Here is a 24,942-nt window from a genome sequence, read left to right as displayed (position 1 = left end):
TGTGTCGCTGCACACACTGTTCTCTCGGCTCCGCGATTTTAGGATGGACTTTCGGGGAATGGGTTCCCCGTTCTTCACATCCACAAACAACCTGATGAAAACAACATGCAGCCAGTGCCACTAAGTAACTCCAAAACATTTCAACAGGCCCAGCTCTCCTGCGTTATTTTACCTGTAAATGTCTGATGGTGTTGTAATTTTGTGAATCTCGTGATGGGAGTGACCATTGCTGTGCCCGTTTTTCTTCTTCCTCTTTGAATGTTCTTTCTGCTCCTTTCTTTCACTGAACTTCAACGTGGTGTTTTTTCCCGTGTTTATCCTCACCTGAAGCAAAACGCAGAGGCAGTAAAGGGAAGAGCCATAAAAACAAAAGTATTTTTAAAGAAAAGGACAAAAGAGCCAATACCCTAAATCACTCTTACCTTCTTGGGTTCAACTGTGTGAGAGAAAAAGATGGTGGGGAAACAGTTGTCCTCCTCTTCCTCATCACATGCTTCCTCCTTCCTGGCTCTGCTGGGTGGCTCCTTACTGTGAGGCATGGAACTCCAGCTTGGCTTCAGACTCAGTCCATTTACAGGAGAGGCAGCGTCTGTCTCCTTCTCTTCTTCTGAGGATGAGGATGATGTGTCCTCACCATTCATGTCCGACAAACGTTCGCCCACTGTGTCCATGTACCTGTCCTGCTCATCTTGTAGCTCCTCCAGTTTCTCAAGTTCATCCAGTCTAGCCCACAACTCCTCCTCAGTCATGACGCCTTTTCTGCTCCCTCCATCTCTGCTCTCTCCTTCATTCTCCTCATCCTCCTCTTTTAGATCCAATGCCACATCCAGCTTGGGCATAGAATGTGGTTTGTGAGCTATTCTTTGCCTTCCTGTTAAAAAGGACAAAATGGAAGAGAAACTTTAAGCTAAATGTCAATCACAGTTGTATAGAATGGGTTAAATTAAAATGAGGGCAGAAGAAAGGCTGAAAACGATACCTTTGGTGCCAATAGTGTCATTGTTTCCACCTTCTTCTCTGATGTCAACATAGTCCCCTTTACTCTAAAGAAAAAGACCAGTCAATATATTTTTCCCCATTTATACTTAATGTAATATATCTATGAGACAGCTGGAGGTAATGCAACATACGGCTGAGATGGTTGCCAAATCCTCCGTAAACCCAACTCTGGCCTCAGAGTTTTTCATAGTCTTGGAGAGATCATCAAGTTCTCCCGTCAGATCTGCAGAATAAAGGTGCATTACCATCAAAATTCTCTGAGAGAGTTAGAGGCAGACTGACAAAGCCTGCTGTGCAAGAGCTACATGTGAATAGTGACATCAACACAGCAATGATAACTAGCTGTGAAAGAGTTAAAGTCTTAAACAAGTTGGGGGGGGTGAAAAATGATGACACAAACAGTTCATAATATCTTCTGCCCTGAATACTACTCCGGATCATTAAATCTTCACAACAATTAAGCCCTTTTACTAATAGCAGCAGAGGGCCCTTGTTTCCATGGCGATCGGGAGCCCCTCCAGTCAGTGCATCAACTGGAAGTGAGGAAAGGTCAAACACAGAAGGCCTGACAACTCAGCCGCTGTCTGACACATTTCAGCCAGCTCTGTTTGTATTACAGCACTTAGCTCTGTAATAGCAGGGTGGGCAGGGTCAGGAGATAGGAGGGGAGAGGGAGACGGCTGCGGATGGGCTGCAGCAGCACATTTCTGCTTCACTACACATTGTAATAATGTTCACATCAGAGATCGTTACTTGGGCCCATTTGACTTGATATGAGATTTTCAGATATAGAATGAGCAGCAGGGAAACACACAAGAAAATATACAATAGCTACGTGTTACCCATGTTAGAATTCGCTATTTTTTTCTTCTTGCTCCTGATCAAACAAAAACTGACAGGACTAAACTTCACCACAGGACAGGAAAAGGCATGAATCTCTGTCATAAGATTTCCTGTTCAACAGAGGCAGTGACATTGGTGTTATGTGCAAGCCTTTAGCCACATGCGGATTAAAGTATCCTGCATATGTGAAACTCATGCAACACTTCAGTACAGTTATTTCAAACTGTGTTACAGTTACAGAATCTTTTCACAGCACAGTTATAAACAAAAAGTTTCTTAGAGATAAGCACAAGTTTGTCACTTCAGTGTTCAGACAAGCTTTCTAGACATGATGCACCGATACCCTCTGCTGGATGAAGCACAGCAGTGTTTGGTGAGCACAATAAAACTAAACAGAGCCATCTGCTTTGAGAGAGGACGGGAAACAGTCATTTCAAACACAGACTCACATTTCATCCTGTGATCGACAATTTTCTGAGCCTGCTTGGCAGAGCACTTGGCAAACCAGTTGTCACCGAGCAACACTGTGACCTCATTGGTGTGCACCAGCTTCCCGGGCATGAAGGCCAGGGGGCCGAACGGCACCTGTTTACAGCACAGTGGACGGAACAAGAGCAGAACGGAAGAAAAATTATTAAAACAGAGCAGGTGGCACAATGAGAACATGAAAGTAGGAGAAAAGAAGAAATAAAACTTTCAGTGTCAGTAGTAGAAAGAATTATATTTAGGGCCAGCTTCTGCAAAGTTAAGAATATCAGCCCACCTCATGACACTGGTAAATGATAAACCTGCCATTTGCAACAGGAATTCATCTTAAAATTAACCCACAGTGCAAAAGATGCTCAACAGTGTGCGTGTGTTCTTTCCCGTGTATTTTAAACAAGGTTAACGCTCACCATGATGTCATAAGCCAGCTGATCTGGAAGAGTTTTAAGACGATCATTCAGGGCTTCATAGTCACCTGACACCTTCTTCCTGCAAAATCATGGATTTATAGTGATGTTAGGCTACGCTCCAGGTACGAGTCAGGTGCATTCAGCAGGGGTTCAACTAACAAAATTAAAATGGGCCTTCGCACTGACAGATACCTCAAGCTTAACATTTATTCTTTAGCTTAAAAATCACATAACTGGTTGAGAAATGTTTGTTTATATTTCTGTTTCCTGTTTGCAGACATGTAATTTTCAAGATAAAGAATTAAATTTAAATTTGAGGCATCTTTCAGAGTACAAAGGCCAACTACTATTCAAATAAATGTTTATTTGTTTGAAGCCACAGCTCTTCTCTGAAGCAGCTGCTCTCTAATTTGGTTTGTTCGACTTATTTTGGGATAAGTTGAAATGGAAACAATAATATTCCACTACTACAAATTTCATATGCAAGGGGGGGAATCTCAGAATTAGAGGAATGGTTTACATTTTCAAGAGTTGGAGGATTTAATGTACCACATTCAGAATTATATCTTTCCATCCAAGCATTTTACTTGCGGCATATAGTTACAAAACACAATACAAGAGCAATGGATTCATATTGGAAATGCACAAGCCTGCCCTCAAAACTTTATAAAAACAAACAAACAAACAAAATAAGTACATGCAACTCAAAAGTTTAATAGAGAGGACGAGTTTAAAGATGGAGGAGCTACTGGAATTTAACAAGAGATATTACAATCAATGAAAACTTGGTTCTAGCTTCTTAAATGAATATTTCCTGGTTTTCTTCTATGATATTAATCCAGATGTCTTTGGATTTTGGAGTGACTCCAGTCCATTTAAGAAATCAGACAGTTCAGAGCTACAGCAGCAGAGAGGAGAACACACTGACGTAGGTTCGGCAATTGATACGGTATTTTTATAAGACTAAGGAAGCTGTGTAAGCATGACGTAAACATACAACAGAGAGGTAAAATGTCCCAAAGTTGTGTCATGACACACAGGGCTTTTTCACAAAACCCGTTATGACGTTTGAAAAGCACACGAGTAAGGAGTGAATCGATCATAGCTGCTTCAGTTTCAGGGCCCTGGTATTGTGCATGAGCTCAGTCACACTGTCACAACTACTGGGACACTTTAAAAGAACAGAGGCACTGTTAAAAATCTGTGCTTTTCTTATTAAGAAAAGTCAAAGTGATACTACAATAAAGGCCTAGAAATCATTTTTAACCATTCAAACTGATCAAGTGTGCTCTGTGTGGTATGCAACAGACTGTAGGTGCATTATTACTGCACAATTTAGAGACAAAGACATGATATACTGCAAAATTCTGGCAAGAAAGATTTTACGGTGCTTTGTTGCTTTTTTAAGCCTGAAAAAGTCACCACTTAGTGCACTTATATTGTCCTTACTACCATTAGTAACTGCTTTGTAATCCCTACTACTACCCTAATACTCAATGACTGGTGTGACAATGCTACACTGTAGTCAAGTCCAAACAGTCATGGTCCATGTAAACTGGTGTACCTGATTAGGGCTCTTCTCAGGACTGTGAGTCTGTGCTTGAATGACATCTTCCTCACTCTCCTTTTAGCTGTTCATGTGGGACAACCAACACTTTTTTATCAATTTGACAGGCCCTGACAGATAAAACTAGACTGGCACAGTAGGACAAGCACAAGTGAAAGTAATTACATGTTCACTAATGACTCAGTTTCATTTTGCTGCTTCAGTATCATGTTCCTGGTGTCGTCGTGAGTTACTGCAACACAGTTATCAGTAATACTCGTGCTTTTTTCTGAGGTGACAAGTCAAAATGGCTGCCACTGAAATAAAGACCTGTGTTTGGTGACATCTCTCACCTTAGCTCTGCCCCAGCTTCAAACTGAGCAGAGGTCTAATGGAGTGGAATAGAATGGGATTAAACTTTACTGTCTACAAAGGTGGAAAATTGTCTTTTGCCCAGCCAGCTGTTCATAAATGTAAACTACTGTGTGGCTGTGCAGGGCCCTTAAGTTTTCTTGTGTACTGAAAGTGCTCTTCCTTTCCACTGCAACTGTGTTTGGGATTCAGAAATAAGCTGCTAAATATGGCACACTTGAAACAAATGCCTCTGATTGGTCATGGAGTGTCTAATTTGTTGATTTTGACCAGAGCTGGCACTCTAAACGCACAACAACAATACTCCAAAGAATCACGTCTGATTAATTGTGGAAGGCAAACTCGTGGTTATTATTACAAAATGAATGAACACAAAAACTTCCCTGACAACAAGGAGAGCCGATAATGACAGAAGCTTCATTTCTGGGTGAAATATTCATTTAATTTCCTTTTCAAATTGGTTGTATTCAGATTTATAGATCACTCAGAGATAAGCAGATGCAGCAGGGCTAGTGCTGGTCCTCTCAAAAGCTTGGCTGTGACTTACCTCATTCATATTTTATAGGTTACAATTTGTGCAGAACAGGACTTATGAATTCAGTTCTCTTTAAGGTTATAATAATACTGAGCATTTAACTCACTTTTCTTTGCACAGATGCACATATTTGCTGTATTTCCAAGACTCATATTAGAAGGTGTTTTGACCTGCTGGGCTTGGGCACTGTGAGTGACAGCAAGAGTTTTTATAATTAACTTAAATGTAAGAAAAAAAAAGCCCCTTTAGAATGTATCACTATTTAACTGCTGAAATAATACACAGGACTTTCTTAGTGCTTATGCTAATGAGGGGGTGGCAGTCTCTTAGGCGGTAGAGCAGGTTGTCTCCTATCCAGAAGGTTGGGGGTTCGATTCCCAACCTCTCCAGTCTCCAGTCAACATGTCCTTGAGCAAGACACAACCCCCAGTTGTTCCCAGTGATATCACCAGTGTGTGAATGGGCAAAGAGTGTGAAAGAGCTTTGAGCGTGCTGTAATGCATAGAAAAGCGCTATACAGGTATAAGACCACTTACCAGTGCTGAATCTGACTTTCACAGTCTTTCACCACCTGTTTTAGGACAAATAATTTCAGTATGTATCACAGTGAAAATGCATGCAAGCTACACTCCTGTGCCAAGGCTTTGGCAGCCTAAAGGGGTTATGGGAAAGGGCAACCATTATTACTGCCACACTCAGAATCTCAAAAACATTTGTTGTTAAGTGCTTTCATCTGACTGTGATGCTGCAAATACTACTATGCAAACACACAAATGATAAATATTGTGTCTAAGTTAAAGACACAAAAGCAGAAACAGACAAAAGACAGGAAAAGCAGGAGAAGGAGACAAACACAGCTGTCAAAACTCCATCCAAATGGCCCAGACATCTGCACAAACACTGCTTCAGTTTGATATATGATGGCAGATAAAGTTTATGTAAACCAAGTGTTTACATAAAAGTTTAAGGCAATCTGTCTGAAGTGGTTTCAGAGCTGGCCACACACACACGCCCCAAATCAAAACATTTGAATGCTGGACTGTAAAATATGCTACAAGAAAGTGCAGTCCTGATTACAGTTTCAACCTTCTAAGTGTAAGATTTGTACATATTAGTAATGCAAAAGTTACATTTCCAAGACTACGTTGTTTGTAACATCTGGGACCTAAAGGGGGGCTATGTGGGGGTCACATGATAGAATTACTATCTAGCTCAAGGTGGCAATGCATGAATACATTAAAAGTCAGTTTGCCAAAGGCTGGAGGCTAATATATCTATATATATATAAAGTAAAACCAACACCATGAGCAGAGAAGTTACGAGAAACGAAACTAAACACAGCTTTCTCCGTGCAACATCTAAACATGAAGCTGAATATGTACATGGCTGCCAGTGAGGAAACTTCTCGAAAACGGACAGTCACAACAACAAACGTACAACTTTGAAATGCACAGTTAGTGTAGAAACGTCTGCATTCAATGTGAAAAACATGTGGGGACCCACTCACTGGTTCACCGCGTGGCCAGCTGTTGACTGTGCTGTTGGCTAGTTAACACATTAGTTAAGCTGTTAGCAAGCAGCATGTTTGCCGTTGACCGGTTACCTTACCTTCTCATATTCCTCTCGGAGTCTGACAACTCCGCCGAGGCGCTCTATATTCATTGCACCTGTGTCAGCCATTGTCAACCCACGTGCACAACAGGAATCTATGGTGTTGTCGGCCCCAAAACAAAGCTCAGGGGTCGTTGTGAGTCCTAAAGAAGTGTTTATGAATGCAGCAGCAGCTATTCCTGGGAGCCGTTCTGCTCGTGTTCATCAATGGGCCAGTGATAGGTATCCACACGTTCGAAAGTGATATCATTTCACCCTCTCATTTCAATTTTTCTGCATGATTTCCAAAAATATCCGCGACTTCAATATCCAAAGATTAGCGAATATTCCTCGTCACTCTCGCTGCGCCATTCACCTCGGTCCACACCGTCAAAACACTACGAATAACACCGGAACTACCGGTCAAAACATTCAAAATAAACCACCTCATAGGACAATTTACAGTTCTGCAAAGTAGTATTTGCTATAAATACTAAAATAAAATAAAGCACAGCTGTAATTGAAATCGTAAATTTACAAAAATACTAAAATTACTAGTTAAACAAGTATAGGGAAACTTTTGCATTCAAAATCTCCACTGTAATACCCCAGTTCTTTAATTGGACAGCTCTGAATAACGAAGGAGTCAGTCTTTCTTCATTTAGTGCTGATTTATTTTAACCACAAGAAAAAATGACAAACACAACCCAGGTTCAGACTCCATCTCTTATCTAGAGCTCCACATGCTTGGAGCAGCTGCATTTCTACCTAGTCATAACAAAATGAACAATCTCAATGTGTGTGTCTGTTGTCACGTGGTGTGTAGCTAAGGCATTCATTCATTTATTCAGACATAATATTCTAACACAAGATTAATACAGGAAAGGAATTGGTGTCATGGTTCACTTTTCAGAATCAACATTCTGTCTGCTAACCTTGAAACAAAACAGACTAGAGCAGACTTTAAATCGTACTAAATTGCATTGCTAACAGATTAAGGTCTAACAATTACTAATATCTAACACCACACTTGCTAATACCGTATGTAGGCTACATGATACTGAATGTGGAAATGTAAATGTAATGTATGCCGTATGTAGGCTACATGATACTGAATGCGGAAATGTAACCATACACAAAAATGTAATGTATTGTTACATGTGCTAAAACTAAAATGACTGAAGCCATTGAAGGCCTTAAAACAGATTTTGGCACAAGTCACTCATTAAAACAGGGACATCAAGGGCAGATAATATTTTAGCACAAAATACCAATTAAGTACATTACCACAACACTAGCACAGTGATCTTGGGACTTTAAGGCTCTTAGGATTATGGGGACTTTTGTCAGTTGCCACCTTTGCCAGACTGGCAAATCACTACTGGAGCAAAATGTTACAATAAAAATACTTATTTTACAGAATGGGCATTGTTAAATTTACTGCTGTGTTATCACTGTACTGTTGTATTCTGGTTTTTGTTTGTTTGTTATTGATGCCTTACTGTGTGTGCAGCATTTTTTTTTTGTAGTTGGTCAAGAATCTTGGGTAGTTTAGTTTTATAGCCTATTAGGCTATTGCATGTTTTATAAGATGATCACGTTTTTGTGTTTACGTTGCTAAAGCAGTGTCTTCTTTCTTCAGTCCTGTTTCATGCTTCTATTTTGAAGACAAAACATTGTATTTTCCGTTTTTTAGCCAAATGAAGTGATCTTAACTCAGCTGCTTCTGTCTCCCGGTGTACTCTGGGTAAAAGTGGACGAATGCAAGAATGTAAACAGTAGACGTGCTGTGGCTGCATAAATGCTACTGTAGCGATCGGCCGTCGGTAACGTAGTATGCACAGCCCCTTTTCACAAACGTATGCATTTAAAACAGTAACTGTGGGTTTAAATTCAAATCTTGTCATGTCACCGGTGGGTCTGCCTTTAGCTGTGCGAAGGCCAGTATTATACGGCTAATGCTAAAACATACAAGCTATATAATAGCCAGTATGTGTAAAGATGCAATAAAATTGACGGGACAGCTGCGACGAACAAGTTCGGTTTCAGAGCATGAACGTAATCTCCTCTTGTTACCAGCCCCTGCTTGTTCGGTTCTCATTGGCTGCCTTTGTTGCTTTTAATATTGTCGGAAATATTACAATTACAAGATACCAAATGCAAATAACGCACTAGGTGACTGTGAAACAAGAATGAAGAACCCTCCAAAACACAAAATCATCCATTCTTAGCCATATAAAACATTCCAAGCACTAAATATTTAGTTTGGTTGCAAGAGCCCATTTAATATAACCATTAATTTGAAAAGACAACCTTAACCCCAATCCTAACCCTTTAAAACATTTTTATGTATAAAAAAAATCATCAGTTTAAACTTTTTAATATAATCAAGACAGAAACGAAATATCTAGGTTAATTTATAAAGGTTTTAATTAACACATTATTTTCTTACTAGCCTACACATTCATTCATGATAGGCAGTTAGGTCTTCCACAATGATTTCTCAATTTACAAGAAAACATGTTGAATGTAAAAATATCTTTTATAAACAAATGAAGAAGATTTCAAAGTGTATGTGAATTTCCTCCTCTTCTCATTCTCTTATTGTCAATATCCTACTTATCAATTCTGTTAAATACGCTTTTAATGAAGTGTGTGGATAAGAGTTTTCAATGATTTACAGTCACATTAGACATTAAAGATAATAAGTTAAAACTATGTTGGTTATGTTCCCACAAAACCCCAGAAAAATCGGGATAGGTCGAATGTCCCTGAATGCGGCATTGTTGTCCTTCCCATCTAGCTTTGCGACCATAGGCAAGCAAAATCATACCGGTCAGAAATAAGGGGAAGTCGGTTCATGGTTGGAATTATTATAGTATTAAAAGACAACTGTAAATGAGGATTTCTTGACAAAGCAAGGTATGTTAATTACATTTACTGAGGTTATTACAGTAGGCTTTACTTCATAGTCATTTAATATTTTGTAGAAAGCGGAACCCATTGTTTAGCATAACACTAGCCTGGCCTTACAATGCTTTCTGATGCAATCATGTCTATTGCCATCTTTAATATAATATAATTAATAAAGCATTAGGCAAATGTATTACTGGGTAATGAAGGATCGTATTTCGTCTACCTTTTGCGAGGTGTATGTCGGTGTCTAATGTGATTTTATAAATTGTATGTTTGTGACTATCCAACAACAAATAACGTATTTCTCTATACACATTTTAAAGGTGAATAATGTTAGTTTACAGTTCCAATTTCTGTCATGTCTTCTAAAAGTACAAACGTGATCCACAGCATGTACCATCGAGTTGATGATGTCATGAAGCTGTGTTGTGAGTTATCTGTCAATCAAGAAGTCCAGACCACAGTGAAAGGCTCAGGGAAGGGGGCAGCAGCAGCTGGGGGACTGGCCTTTGCTGGAGGGTTGGTTGGGGGCCCTCTTGGTATTGCAGTCGGTAAGTGTAAAATGCAACAGTTCTAACTTAATACTTATAATTATCTTGTCTCATTTTATGAAAACTGGTGAACTGGAATCACCTTACATATTCTGTATTGCTACAGAATCAATTGACAATTGATTAATTGCAAATGTCTATTAGAACTTTGAAACCCACTTTCCCTGCAGGCGGTGCTGTCGGAGGCCTTTTGGGATGCTGGCTGACCAGTGGGCAGTTCAAACCACTGCCTCAGATCATCATGGAACTGAGTCCTCAGCAGCAGCAGAAGCTTTATGACGATCTCATGATCATCCTGGGTGATATTCAGTGGACAGATTTAGTCCAGCTAACTGCTCTGGTTATGGGCAATGCCACCCTGAAGCAGCAGCTCACAGGCGCTCTTCTTGGATATGTCACCAAGGAGCTCCAAGCAGAGGTGCGCTATGTGGATTAAAACATTAGAAAACTTGACTCGGAGGCCTAACTAATGTGAACTGTTTTTATGAAGCTGGAGATACTTGTGATCAAATATGAAACCACATATTATAAAACTGCACAGACACCATCACAGTCATGGCAACAGATGACCCTGGTTAATAGGGGGTTAGTACATTATGACTTAAAACAGCTGTATAGTTGCATTAATTTATTATGGGAAGTGCAGTTCTCAGTAGAAGGCATTATTCATTAAGTCTTTAATGTATTGATAATCAATCTGGCTTTACAGTGTAGCACTGCTCTCAAAACGTACAGTTTATTGTCATATTTAGACACATGATTATGCATTGAGTGAGCACCAGTTGTATAGCGTGAAATGTTTTGATTTGATGTGAACTTATGAAGTGCCAGAGTTTCCCACCATCTGTGTCCAGTATACTGTATTGCGATCTTTGGGTCAATCCAAATGTTTTAATGCTTTAAATGACTTCTTTAATAAAAACAAAAAAGTTGACGGACTTCACTGTTTAGTGCAGTTTTGCATGGCATACTTTATCCATCAGGTTTTAATCCATCTGTGATCTAACAGTTACACTGTAGTGCGAGTTCTGAGATCTTCCTTGCATTTCTGGAATAAAATTGGCATGTTTTCTATATAACACTGACCCATTTAAATGAAAAAGGGTGATAAGAACAAATAAAGTATGCATGTGTCAGGAATAACAGGCCCGGGATTCAAGGTTCAAAATGGTCCAGAATAAATTATATCTGAATTCTGTGGCTCTAAACATTATTAAAGTTGCTTGGGGGTGTCTGGTGGTTGAACAGTGGAGGCACATGGTTCAAATCCCAGGCAAGGGACCCTTGTTGTATGTAACAACCCTGACTCTGCATCTCTCTCTGCACTGTCTAATAAAACAGGCTTGAAACAGGCCGTGACTACCCTCTAAAAAAGGCATAGAACACATTAGTGTAGTGTTTGCAACTAACAGGTGTAATACTTGAGTGAGCTTCATGTCTATGCTATAATTTTTACCAGGGTCTGGTCTACATTACAGCACTAACAACCCTGACTCTGCATCTCTCTCTACACTGTCTAATAAAACCAACAAAACATTGCTGTGGTTGTGTAACACATACGCATTCCAAATATGTACAGATTTTCTTTATACACTTTTGGGATTGCTGCTGCCTTTTCTGCATAATCATGTTTGTCCTCAGGGTTCCTTGGCCTCTTGTGTTCATCTGTATGATTGCCAACCATAAATTAACTCCATGTAGGCATGAAACAGGCCGTGACTACCCTCTAAAAAAGGCATAGAACACATTAGTGTAGTGTTTGCAACTAACAGGTGTAATACTTGAGTGAGCTTCATGTCTATGCTTTAGTTTTTCAGGGTCTGGTCTACATTACAGCAAATCTCTGTAGACCTTAAATTAGCCTGAATGATAACTTCATAAATTAATAGATGGCCCTATAAAGGGACGTGGCTGGAACAAATGTTATAATTCTATGAATAGGCTAGAGGCTAGTGCAACTCAAGCTATATTTGATAAACTTCTCGTTTTTCTTGTGTTGATTTATTTTCTGCACTTAAATTATGTCTGTGGGTTATACTTTGCTTCCTTTTTCTGTGGAGCATTAACTTCAAAACTTTTGGTGTTACCTAATGTTATTAGCAAAATCCTAAATGTATACCACCATTCTAAATGCTACAAGTAGTGTGAAGTCTAGTGTAACAGAGTAGTGTTAATCCCAGTGACTCGAGATCAAAATAAACCTCTTTTTAAATGGGATACGATGCAATAACTCAATAATGCAGATGGAAATATGCCTTTATTAGTAAATACATATATGCCACTCCAAACTCTTTCACAGAGCAATCAAAAATGCACATGACAGAGCGGACCTGAGATACAACTCCTGTATTTAGCCAACACTGATTGTGTCATCATCAAGGAATTCATAGTCAGGAACCTCCAGGTTCGAAGGAGCAGGTCCCTTTCTTATTCTCCCTGAAGCATCATAGTGGGAGCCATGACATGGACAGTAGTACCCTCCGTATTCTCCTGAATTGGCGATGGGCACACAACCTAAATGGGTGCACACACCAATAACAACAAGCCATTTGGACTGGATCACTCTGTCCTTGTCATGCTGGGGGTCACGCAGCTCTGCGATGCTCACACTTTCCTCTATGGCGATTTCCTTCTCTGTGCGATGACGGACAAACAGGGGCTTCCCTCTCCACTTGAAGGTCATGTTTTTGCCTTCAGGGATGGAACTAAGCTTGACCTCAATCTTGGATAAGGCCAGGACATTAGCTGCTGGATTCATGGAAGAGACCCACTGGACGACTGCTGTCTTGGCTGTATAGAGGCCCAAAACAGAGACTGCTCCAGTGATAAGGTAGGAAAAGGCCCTTCTCTCGTCCCCACTCTCCTTGGAGTACTTATTGGGGTTGATAACTTCGGGACGGCGGTACTCTGTGAAGTCAGGAATCTTAAGGTCTGTGTGAGCAAGGCGGGTTCCTCCAGGAGCTGGAAACAAGATGTGATTCAGTTTTAGAACGAGAGGCAACATTAGACTGTAAACTACAGTATCAGCAAAAACTGCATTTCTGTCATTGTGTAATATTTAGGATTTAATTCATTTACTACATTTCTCCTTCACACGTTGGAATGTCAACACATCACAATATTCTCCTATTCAAGGATTAATTAATAGTAGACCTAATAATGAATGTAGTCATGTGACCTTGGAAATACAATAACTCCCCTATCAACACAGCAAATAAATAATACTAATAAAAAAAAACACTTTGGGACATCACATTTAATTAAATTGAAGTAATTTCTATACTTCACACAGCATCATACCAGTCTTTTTCATAATATAAATTCCTTTGCCCACATCCCATAAAGAATATCCGATCATGTTTATCTGGTGAACATAAATGTTTAGGTCACCTCACTTGTCAATATCAGGCTTTTTGTGACCCTCTCGTTCAGATAACAGACTTCTATGTTCTGCTAGCCACAGCCATTTGTTAGCAATAGTTTTAGCTGACAGACAAGAACGGCGGCCTAAAAACATACACACCAATTTACACGTCTAATACAGAAATGACAATTATTGAGTAATGCGTCACTATTTGCTTTTACCGCTACAGTACGCAGCATAGCACAAAATGGCTAATGTTGATAGCCTCTGTGATCCGGCCTTACCAGCAGCAGGCTCAAACTCTTGAATTCCACGAAACAGCTGATTTTTAACCGCGTGCTTTGTTGCCTGCAGGTACGGGGAAACAGCCCCAAGACGAGCGGCAATAGCCATCATCTTTACCCAAAATAAGAGACTTCTACCCCGCCGTTGGGAAGCACGACCTTGGGTGTACAATTTTTAAGTGCAACACTCCGATCTGGTTCACCAGAAACTCGCTCCGCCTTTGCAACGTTCCGATTGACGTGCGGACTGAGCTTAACGTCCATTGTGTTTTCCTCCTAAATATATCGCACTGTTATACAGTTTAACTGTTATCACTAATACTAAAATGTCCACATATATTTGCATATGAAGAGAGTTTCATACAAAATTGTAGAAAAATTACAATAACTGCTAATTTAGTACTGGCATTTATCTAAGTCAGCTGGATCGAGGGGTCTTCGTGATGTAAACATAGGCCCTCTCACAAAATACGGAGACGAGCTACACAATGGTAACCTGAAAGAAAGAAAAAAGAAAATAAAGCAAACATGAAAATACCAAAAAGAAAACTATTTCTTCTCATTATTTTTGCATATGTGGCATTTTCACTCTATGCTGCATATAATGTCTTCTTCAGTACAAAAGTAATCTCCCGCGTTCACAGGGTGGTAAAGTTAGGAGCACCCTCGGGTAATTTCACTTAACCGTAATTTAACTTCTGTCACATAAATTGCCAATTAAACACTGGTCTCATTTTCCTTTTCAGATTATTTATATGCCGATAAACTAAATGAGGATCGTGTACTGTGTATACAGGTGGTGTCAGAGATGGAGGTCTTGTCTTACCTCTTATAGCAGACGAGTGGAATCCGTGGGAAGATGAACAGGTGGAGTACAACTCTGCTCTGAGCAAAAAGAGAGAGGCCTTCAAACAGTACCTGGGGCGAATTGACAAAAACAAACCCAAAAGATACAAGGTCCAAATCTGGGGGAAAGCTGCCATAGGTAAGTCGTGGTTTTAAGATATTATTAAGCTGCCACAGGCTTCAAAGTCTGTGCTGTCATCACAAAACGGCAGTACTGTGACTTTATAGTGGCAGTTTTCATCCACATGTTCATTCAAGTAGAAACAAAAACTTTGTCATAATTGTGCCTGTCAAAAATTATATAGAAAAAAAAATCGGACAAACCTGTTTTTCACATTTGGCGAATGAATAAATCAAGCTTATCTTAATTTATTCACGCTTTAAAAATTGCATTTTCTAATCCTCTCCGAGTTAAGGTTTTTGTCATTGATTCATATCAACAACTATATAGACAAACAAAATACAAATAATTTCTGAATTGCTAGGCAAAAAATATAAGACATGGTCAATGCAACAGTACAAAAAGCACTTGAATCATTACAGGCCTATATTTAAAATGTGAATGTAGCCGCACATGATGTAAAACATATAGAAGTAACAAAACTACAATACTTGGGCCATTATGATGAGAAATAGGCTGGGGAACAGGCTCCCATACTCTCTGGCCTTTACGTTAGCTGTCCTGTAGCATGCCTGTCGTTTTGACCTCACTCTGATTTTGTGCAGTAGATAAATAGCAAAAATATATTTTGTATTCATCTGGTGGGGATGTGATGAAGATAAATATAGATTTTAAAGTAATGTTTAATGTTGTATTGAATGTACTGAATTAAATGTGTTACATTAACACAAATGTAATTATGGCTAATAATGACTGATACAGACTACATCAGTTTGACCATGGACGGCATTTACATATTGAACAGTTTAGAATACCTGTGCAAATATGTAATAAATTATCTAGAGCAAATGTTTTTGAAAAGCATAAGTCTACTGGCCAGCGTAAGTGTTTGTTAAAAAGAAACAGTTTCCTACCAGGTAGGTTAGGGCTGGTGTCATGTGTCATGGGTGCCTAGCACATGTATGATGGCACAGCCTAATGCCCACTGTGGGACCCGATGATAGGTAAAAACATCATTTAGCATGAATACTGGACTTTGATAAGAATGCTCACCCACGTTTTGGTGCATTTAACTGTGTATTGATAACTGACACCTGATAATACCAGGAGTGTTCACTTACAGTACATACTGTAGACGCAAACTACATAAAACTGATTTATGCATAACTGTACCACACAAGCTGATATTTTAAATCTTACAGAAAATTGCATTAAACCTATTTTTCCCCTCAGGCCTTTACCTTTGGGAACATATTTTAGAAGGACCCCTCAACCCTACTGACAAGGTTGCACAATGGAGAGAAGGGGAGCTGCAGTTAGGAAATGTTGATTTCAGGTAACAAGTCGCAGATGGGATGTTTAAAAACTGCCAAACCCAACAATTGCTGAAATAGACTGAATATCAGATTGATTTCTTGCCTCTCCATCTTTAGTTTCTACACAGGTCCTGCTGTGGTTCAGGGCCATGTCCCTCTAGATATGAACAGTCTCGTACTTGTTCTGAATGGCCGGGAGCACCAGAAGGTCTCCTACTCCACACGGTGGCTGGAGCATGTCCAAGCTCTGGTACAATCCCACACAGTTTCGCATGTGGCTGTCGTCCTGCTGGGCAACGAGCACTGCAAAAATGACTGGATTGGCCCGTACTTAAAGAGAAATGGTGGCTTTGTGGATCTGCTGTACCTAGTGTATGACAGCCCTTGGGTCAATGACAAGGATGTCTTCCAGTGGCCTCTTGGTGTCGCCACGTATGTCACCCTTTAGTAGCTTTCTGTCTCTTTGTGTTTTACATCATAATGTTCCACATCAGTACATGAAATTATGCAGGTTGCCTTGTTAAATGGTTAAAAATAGTCTAACATGTTCTTCTATTCATTTATATGCAGATACAGGCAGTTCCCTATGATCAGGCCTAATGCCCAATTGATTACCTCCATCAGGCCATACCTCTGCAATTTCCTAGGAACTGTTTACAAAAATTCCTCCAGAGAAACACTCATGCAGGTGCTGAAACAGTCTGGCCTGGAGAAGGAATGCATCACCACTGCCAGGGAGAAGTAAGTTATTAGCCATCATATGAGCCAACTAATATGGAAGAGTAGAAATTTGATATTGTGTTTCAATTACTGTCTTATTTATATATTGCCATTTATACTATACTGTATATATTGCCAGCAACATTTTGCTTATTTGGTTATCTAATCATAGAACCTCAGTCTATTATTTGGGATTGTTATGTTAAAAGTGGAGTTGAGGTTGAGATAACTACAGCTTATTGGGACAGTACAGGAATGTATCTTGCGTATACTGGGTATCACTGTAGTTTAAACTGGTCTTAAGTATCCTTTCCTCCCTACTTGTCTCAGGTGGCTCCCTCAGGAGAGCGTGGACAGCCTGAGACGCTATCAAACAGCTCTGGCACAGAGCGAGCTCACTCTCTGCCCAGTTGGGATCAACACTGAGTGCTACCGAATCTATGAAGCCTGTTCTTATGGCTCAGTGCCCGTGGTAGAAGATGTACTGACACCTGGCACTTGTGCAGCAGGTCCTAGCTCCCCACTACGTCTCCTCAAAGCTGCAGGTGCACCCTTCATCTTCGTCAGTGACTGGAAGGAGCTGCCGGCCATCTTGGAGAGGGAGAGAGGGATGAACCAGGAGCAGAGGGTGGACAGGAGGAGGAGGCTGTTGGAGTGGTATGCCAGCTTCCGTCAGCAGATGAAGGAGAGGTTCACTGAGGTCATCGAGGAGACTTTCTTCAAAAGCGGCTGACTGTGGGGCTTAACTAACAGACCTTTAAAAGATTAACTGGGTTACCATTTAACATGGTTTTAATTTATTTTGTGGTGTATGGAGAAATGTGATGTACTACTGGCATAGTGAACTTGGTGATGTTTAGCGTAATATTCTTGTGCAGGTTATTATAAAAACATTTAGGCATGTAGTAAAACTTGAAACCTGCCAGTACAAATCAGTTTAAGATCTGTAAAGTTGTCCATGACATTACTGTGCATCTATCATTTAATGTTTACAATTATGGAATGATAAACTGCCTCTTTTTTTTTTTAAATCAATATTATTTTAAAAATATTTGATATCTTTGGTTGTTTGTACTTAATATTGTGACTTTTAGGAAACTAAAGATTAGGTGTAGAACAAGATGATGTGTTTTTAGGCCTTGTTTGAAAATGGTATAGAAATCTATTTTGTATTGTGAGCAGTTGGTGAATGAAAATGAATGTTGCTGTGGCATGCTTTGCTTTTTTGATCAGAACTTAACAAAAACGTTTTTGCTGTATTTATTTCCGTGCTGTGCTGCATGAGTGTTTGTTTTTTTTAACATGGTGGAATAAAGTAAAATGGAGTGTTCTAATGAAGCAGTGGCTGTGTTTGACTTATTTTTCCTGCAGATGGCGCCGTGAACCATTTAATTTGCAGTGGATACACTTATTTCATTTGAAATGTAAGGCAAAAATATTTTGAAATTGATTAAAAAAAAAGGAGTAAAACTGAAACTTTTATCAAAGAAATATCAGTCAGGTAATATCATGGAGAAACAATATTGTGGTTTACTCAGAGTTTGTGTTTTTGGGGTTGAGTATTTGTTGCATAATTCAGTCAATAATGTCTTAAATAAAGACATGTATATCACCTTTAGGGACACGTACCTCTTTTAGCTGCAATCTAAATGAGTGCATGGTGTAGTCAGAAAATATGGGGCCCCTAAGCATATTTTAACGGGCCCTTGTATAGGTCCCTGCAGCTGTGGGCCCTTACATATACTATCAACTACATTATACTGTGTTCCACTTGGTACAACACCAGATGTTTGTATATTAAAAAAACAGATCCATTAGATCTTCTTTTTGATTAAATACGGGCAAAGAAAAAGTAATAGTGTCAATGTTTTAAAGTAATTATCTCCATTTAGTGTGCCATATTCCAAAAGTAAATGCCATATTCAAGTGTTTCTCATGAAATGAAAACAGATTTATTACAAATACCATGAAAAACCATTAGACCAATGTGTAAACTGTAGAGGCCTTTAGTCATACTAAATGTTATAGTCCCTTCCAACAACTGACTGACTTAAAAAAAAGAAAGATTTAAGAGCAGTAGTGTCAGTCCACTGGTGTCCACTAGCTGTTAGCTGTGCGTATGCAGGTCCCTCCCTCTCCGCTCCATGCCTGGCTCCAGCCTGCCCTGTCCGCCTCTGAGCCTGCTGGGAGTTGGGAGAAACGGGAGAAAGCGTCGAGGGAGAGCGAGCAAGGGGCGGGTGGGGGGAGTGAGTGTGTGCGCGAGTCACAGACTGGAAATCAATGCCAAGAAGCCACGCACACTCACAATTCATATCGAGTTCAAAGACCTCATGACGGCTTGTTGGTGCTACTTTACAGAGAGCTGCGAAAAGTCGCAACAGAGACCCCTCAAACTTGCGTGCTTGTTTTTTCTTCTTCTGTGGTAGCAGCAGCAGCAGCAGTGCGCCGAGCCGCCGACTGCTCTGATAGTTGAGTGGTTTCATTGGCTGGAGCAGGATTTGCGCATTGGCCCTGCTGTATATCCGCCGTTTATCCAGAGGGAAGAGGAACAATGAAGGACTAAACGTTTTTCTTGCTCCAAGTCGAGCTTGTTGCAGACTTAAATCCTGTGTCATTTTGTCTCGCGATTCTTTTTCTTCTTTCTCGAGCGTTCATTTTCTTTCTTGTCTTGTGTGGGATGCTTTGGCTGCTATAGGATCCCGCTTGTTGACAAACAGTTTTTACAAGAAGTTTACAACAAGCAAGACAGAAAATGTCCACGCCAAGGTTCAAAAAGGATAAAGAAATCATCACGGAGTATGAGAGTCAAGTCAAAGGTAAGGAGAGATGAAATGTTTCGCCTGGTGACGTGCTTATCGGAGCCGCTTGCAGCTTTGAAAAAGACTAATTGGGACAAGGCTTGTTCATCAGTCATAGCCAGTAGCTACTGGTGGTGTGTTATATTTAAAAAGTTGGTCACATATGACATCTCACTGGCGTTTACTGTAAGGTAAAGAAATATATAGATAATAATATCCGATCTTCACATGACTTGGAATTTTGTAAAGTTGCTTAAAGGCCTAATACAGTTCAGTGATATCTATGTCAACATTACAATGGGGTGAACTTAATCAGCACTATAAAAAGGTGGGTAATTGAGTTCAGAAATGACTTTTAGTCTTTTGTTACGTAGTTTTGCACGTGAAAGCCAGTGAATGTGCTCAGCAGAATTACCACTGGTGCAAAGAGAAGATCACTGTCGTTAACAGGTGTTAGCAGGAAATTGTTATATTCAGGCTGTATGTCAAGTCAGGTGGCCGCCTTCATCTGCTGAGATAATTTACTATTCTTACTTGCTCCCATGCATTTTATTATGTTGGGACCTTATTTTAATCACTGACAGTGTTGGTGTGAGACTTTGTAGTTACCGCATTGTTCCCACATCATTACATCAGGATTATGCAACTGAAGAGATGAAGAGCACAAGATCACAAGTTCAGACGGCATACCTGTAATAGGGCTCTGTGTTTTTCTTAGGGGCATCTCAAAAGGGCTGGCTGCTTGTGCTAGTGTCCTGTTTTATTGTTCTGTATTCCTGCTTAAAGTCAGGAGCCCACACATGCTCACTCTAAAGCATAAAACTGCTGTGTGCCCTGAATGATTTAGATAGGTGATTTAGAACTGTGCAAGACACTGCAATGATGCCACCCTAACTTGTCTTATGTCCTCTGTCTCCTTCAAGTCCTGCCTCTCCAGTGAATACAGAGTAGAGGTAGTTTATCTCAGACAGGAAAGAGGCAGTTGCTGCTCTAGGGTAACCATGGGGATTTGGCCACCATCCAACCAGCTCTGTTCTTCAGCCCTGTTAGCATGCTGAAATACCACCTATTCATGTCCCTGTATCCAGCCTTAAATCCAAAGAATGGGAGGGGGGGGGACCAGTGCTGCTTGAGGAATTACAAGATTGCATATGGCTGAGCACAAGCTCTCATTTGCAAGGAATGTTCAGCACCCTTTCGTCTTCCTGTGATGATGACTAAGGGCTTCCAGGCTATAATAGAGGATGATGCACAGTCAGAGGGGATGCTGAACATGAGGTGACGAAGCCTTCCATTTGCCCTGCAACACCCAGTGGGATAATAACAACAACCTGATGCTGCTGAGAATAGCTGTTGCTTGATAGAACCGCTGGAGCCTCAGTAAATCAATGCTTTGGTGTGTTGCTTTATTGAAAATGCAGAATTCAATTCAGAGGCACCAATGTTAATGCACTGAAGTTTGTCATGCATTGTAAGTAACATTTTGGGGGGAGTTGGCATCACAGGTATCACCAGTCTATTTGCATAAAACACTGTAATTGTTCTTTTTTGCATTGCAAATAACCTGTGGGTAGTTAATTTGAGAGCTGGTTTAAATCATATCAAATGTTTTATTTAGACGAAGACATCCGAGGATGTATGAGGATCATTTTAGTGTTACATTTAACACTGTTAATGTATAAAGTTCTTTTAGTTTTTATATAAGCTGTGCTCACTGTAATTAACCATGGAGAGACATTATGCTACTTATTTGGACACTCAGCATATTCAGACCTACTCTATTTTCTCTACAAAACCTAATGTGTTTATACTTGTTGTCAAGCCTGCCAATGAGAGTCTTTAGTTGGCTCCTGCAAGCGCGAGACCCTGTTTGTTTTGGAATAATAGCTACCAGGCTCATAAGGATAGCAGTGGAAAAAATACATAGTAATGTAGTAACATGGTGTTTGCATTCACTCAACACTAAAAATTCTCTTTCAGAGCAGCTCCTGATTTTACAGCTGTAAAGCATTTTATGAGTTAAGAGTTTGCAGTGATAATGAGTGGGATCGCATCTGCAGTGTAGCTGTAGCCAGAGGCAGATTCTGGTGAACAGACATTGATTACTTAAGACAAAGAACAACAAACAGCCCCGAGAACAGTAGGAGCTCATGTTTATCTTTTGGCGTGCATCTTTGCTGTCTCACAGTTTCAGAAATGGCCTAATTCTTACAATACTGCAACAAATATCTGGCAGCCAGTTTTGTCTTATCTTATGTAATCACATTGATCTGTCCTCTGTCCTGATTTTTGATGAACTGTTGGCATCTGCAATCACCCAGTCGTCTACAAATATTTTTTGTGAGAATCATACATTTTCTGTATTTTTCAGTGTCATGACAGCAGCTTTGTCCTACTCTATCAGTCAAACTAATTATATAGCAACTTTAATATAAGTAGTGCAGTTCAAAGTGCTTTACAGATAAAAAAGACAATCAGGCAGAAAAAGGCAATTATGTAAAAAATTATAAAAAAACAAATTTTAAAAACATCAATCAATAAAACTGAATTAAGATAAATCCAGTGAATAGATGAGAGGTTTTTAAAGTAGTTTTCTCTGGTGGCTGCCTGAAAGCCTCCTTATCATGGCTGACACTACTGTTCTCAGGCCCTACTTGTCATTCAGCTGACATTCACTTCTTAAGTACCCTCCAACACCCTCTTATTTACCCTCCCACAGAAGACAGGAAAATGAAGTCATTTTGGCCAGTTCAAGGGAATTCTCACTTTATTGAAAAAGCCTTGTGGCAAAGGGGTTTAATTGTTGCTAACTGCTAAAATCCACATCTACACCAAGACTCATGCCTGTTGTGGGAAAACAGAAACATTAAGAAGATTGGGTTAAGACAGCGCAATTATTTGTGCTTTATAGTGCACATCGGTTCCAGTCTAGGGGGAAGCTTGTGGATGCACTGGTGTTCTCTCTGTGCCTGTGTTTCTGTGGACTGGTGGATCAGGGCATAGCAACACTGCTGTCTTATCTCTGAGGAAAAGTGTTGTTTTAATGTCACATTGTGGCCTGGGTTTGAAGCTCTGATGGCAGCACCCCTCCAGCCTGTGACCGGGGAACTCTCCTGGATCATCATAAAGGCTGCCCTCCTTGACCTGCCTTCACTTCAGTTTGAAATCAGAGCTCTGCCCCTCCACACCCTCACCGAGTGGTTTACCCGTGCTTATATGCAGGGGGATTAGAAGCAAGAAGCTGCTCTGAGGTGGTATGGTTGTGATTATCTTTTAAATTTATAGGATTTGTCTTGTAGTTGAAAGTCATTAGTTTATTTACATTAGAAGTAGTTGGAAGTAGACAACACTCAGAAAGTGCAAACCTCAGCCAAGGCAGATCAGTTCTCAGTTTCCCTATAATGCCATTACACCTAAAAGCAAAATTCCCATGATAGTTTGACCCTCATAATATGATTTCTCCACCATGAAAACCTACTGTACCATTTGGAATCACATTGATGTCATTATTAATTTGAAAGTTATTCAAGAAAAACAGTAGACATAAGCAATTACTAAATGCCACCAACACCTGAATAAATGTCCCATGCAGACTGACATAACAGTGTGTGCTAACAGTCCTTCATGGATTACTTAAGACTTTAGAATCCATTTTCCAATGTGTCTTCCGCTACACCTGTTAGCTCTGCTCATCTTCACCTCAAGTGCTCAGGAGCACCGCCTTGCACTTTTACCATAAGGGGGCTCACATACAGTCAACAGCCTCTCCAACACTCACAGTATTTTAGGTAATGTGCATTTTGGGCATTATGCCTTTATTATTACTTTTTATGGGGTAAGTAGGTTGCAGAGAGGTGGACAGGAGACAGGGGAGTGGACCTGCGACATAGGTTGGCAGTCAGACACGAACCACCAATGTCATGTACACACTATGACTACGTTCACACTGCAGGTCTTAATGCTCAGATCAGATTTTTTGCCGAAATCCGATTTTTTTTTTTTGCGTTGTTGTTCACACTGTCATTTAAATGCGACTGCCATCTGTCTCGTGTGAACGGTATACGGCCCTGAGGTGACCCGCATGCGCAGAAGAGGACCTGACATCAGACGCAGCGTACTGTGTTTGCGAAAATAAAAATGGATGCGGCTCGTGATAGCATGTGCATAGCGATGTACCAGTTAATGTGCAATCGACATAAAGTAATAATAAGGAGAGCACAAATATTGCGTATGGCCTCGCCTCCTCCAGCGCAGAATTGTGATGTCTGTCGCATTTCAATGACATAAAAATCGCATGAAATGCGACATGACCGTTCAGACTGAAGTTGCATTGCAAATCATCGGATATGTATCCGATTTAGGACCACATATGAAAGTGGCCTGGGCCAGATTAGAAAAAAATTGGATTTGTGCTGTTCACACTGTCATAAGGAAATCGGATATGGGTCACATTTGAGGCAAAAATATCGGATTTGTGCTACTTCAGCCTGCAATGTGAACGTAGTCTAAGTTTGCGGCGTATATGGTGCCTTGCACCAAAATGGCTTTGGTGCATCAGTAGGGGTGTGATGAGATCTCTTGTGCCACAAGATGTCATGATATTAAAACATGATGATATTTCTCATCAAGAAAGCTGTCTCATGATATCGGTACATAACAGAACTGGGCCAGTATGACAGAGCGTAAAAACACATTAGTCCAGCAAAAAATGCAACTCCCTGCTGTGTTTTCAGTGCACAGGGATGCATTGGTTGGGGGGTGTGGGGTTGCAGGGGGAAACATTGTAGGTGTGATACCCTACCTCTTCATCAAAGCAGTATGACAGAGCGTAAAAACACATTAGTCCAGCAAAAAATGCAACTCCCTGCTGTGTTTTCAGTGCACGGGGATGCATTGGTTGGGGGGTGTGGGGTTGCAGGGGGAAACATTGTAGGTGTGATACCCTTCCTCTTCATCAAAGTCCATTCATTACCTTTTGAGTTACGCTGTGAACAACCCAACTAAAAATATTACTTCCGTCTTGGCAGGAGTAATAGCTGATTCATGTCCAACTGTATGGCAGAAGATGAACATGTTGATCACTGTATGTTACACAATCCAGATGTCACACAGATGTGATATCTGTACTGACATGTGGAGTGAAAACAGTAATTTTAGCTTTAAATCAGTCTTGCATGGTTTTTATAAACCCAGTGTCACTAAACATCAGCATGTGATGATGTGATGAGTGCTGAAGCTGCCTTCT

The 24,942-nt window shown here is 40.3% G+C and overlaps 5 protein-coding genes across 6 annotated transcripts in view; 3 read left to right on the top strand and 2 right to left on the bottom strand.

Annotated features, from left to right (window-relative positions):
* Nucleotides 1-7,253, bottom strand: part of uri1 (URI1 prefoldin like chaperone) — an 8,413-nt gene extending 1,160 nt beyond the window's left edge. The window contains 9 exon segments of the mRNA XM_020602961.1: nucleotides 2-91; nucleotides 173-324; nucleotides 423-871; nucleotides 980-1,043; nucleotides 1,131-1,222; nucleotides 2,292-2,427; nucleotides 2,739-2,817; nucleotides 5,728-5,762; nucleotides 6,800-7,253. Of these exon segments, the coding sequence (XP_020458617.1) occupies nucleotides 2-91; nucleotides 173-324; nucleotides 423-871; nucleotides 980-1,043; nucleotides 1,131-1,222; nucleotides 2,292-2,427; nucleotides 2,739-2,817; nucleotides 5,728-5,762; nucleotides 6,800-6,871 (1,169 nt within the window). The 5' untranslated portion in view covers nucleotides 6,872-7,253.
* Nucleotides 7,254-9,552: 2,299 nt separating this feature from the next.
* zgc:112052 (protein C19orf12 homolog) lies at nucleotides 9,553-11,186 on the top strand. 2 transcript variants are annotated; one of them, XM_020602963.1, is made up of 3 exons: nucleotides 9,553-9,703; nucleotides 10,070-10,248; nucleotides 10,419-11,186. In XM_020602963.1, the coding sequence occupies exons 2-3, from the start codon at nucleotides 10,089-10,091 to the stop codon at nucleotides 10,682-10,684; spliced, it is 426 nt and encodes a 141-aa protein (XP_020458619.1). In that variant the 5' UTR covers nucleotides 9,553-9,703; nucleotides 10,070-10,088; the 3' UTR covers nucleotides 10,685-11,186. The 2 variants fall into 2 exon arrangements, with proteins under 2 accessions (XP_020458619.1, XP_020458618.1); XM_020602962.1 differs by having other exon boundaries at nucleotides 9,555-9,703; nucleotides 10,088-10,248.
* Nucleotides 11,187-12,486: 1,300 nt separating this feature from the next.
* uqcrfs1 (ubiquinol-cytochrome c reductase, Rieske iron-sulfur polypeptide 1) lies at nucleotides 12,487-14,270 on the bottom strand. The gene is made up of 2 exons (XM_020603026.1): nucleotides 13,897-14,270; nucleotides 12,487-13,209 (listed from the first exon to the last, which is right to left on the bottom strand). Exons 1-2 carry the CDS (start codon nucleotides 14,006-14,008, stop codon nucleotides 12,599-12,601), a joined length of 723 nt encoding a protein of 240 aa, XP_020458682.1. The 5' UTR covers nucleotides 14,009-14,270; the 3' UTR covers nucleotides 12,487-12,598.
* A 128-nt stretch (nucleotides 14,271-14,398) lies between these two features.
* On the top strand, nucleotides 14,399-18,231 carry rxylt1 (ribitol xylosyltransferase 1). Its single transcript, XM_020603025.1, has 6 exons — nucleotides 14,399-14,566; nucleotides 14,693-14,881; nucleotides 16,097-16,199; nucleotides 16,297-16,611; nucleotides 16,750-16,920; nucleotides 17,230-18,231. Exons 1-6 carry the CDS (start codon nucleotides 14,425-14,427, stop codon nucleotides 17,630-17,632), a joined length of 1,323 nt encoding a protein of 440 aa, XP_020458681.1. The 5' UTR covers nucleotides 14,399-14,424; the 3' UTR covers nucleotides 17,633-18,231.
* A 783-nt stretch (nucleotides 18,232-19,014) lies between these two features.
* The window catches only part of LOC109961804 (SLIT-ROBO Rho GTPase-activating protein 1-like), a 35,397-nt gene continuing 29,469 nt past the window's right edge, over nucleotides 19,015-24,942 (top strand). Inside the window, exon 1 of the mRNA XM_020602952.1 lies at nucleotides 19,015-19,715. Within this exon, the coding sequence (XP_020458608.1) occupies nucleotides 19,652-19,715 (64 nt within the window). The 5' untranslated portion in view covers nucleotides 19,015-19,651. The remainder of the gene's footprint in view (nucleotides 19,716-24,942) is intronic.

This window comes from Monopterus albus, unplaced genomic scaffold (genome assembly GCF_001952655.1).
Source record: "Monopterus albus unplaced genomic scaffold, M_albus_1.0 scaffold59.1, whole genome shotgun sequence".
Classification (NCBI taxonomy): domain Eukaryota; kingdom Metazoa; phylum Chordata; class Actinopteri; order Synbranchiformes; family Synbranchidae; genus Monopterus; species Monopterus albus.
The sequence above is the reverse complement of the archived record's forward strand: the minus strand, read 5'-3'. Positions and strand labels throughout refer to the sequence as shown.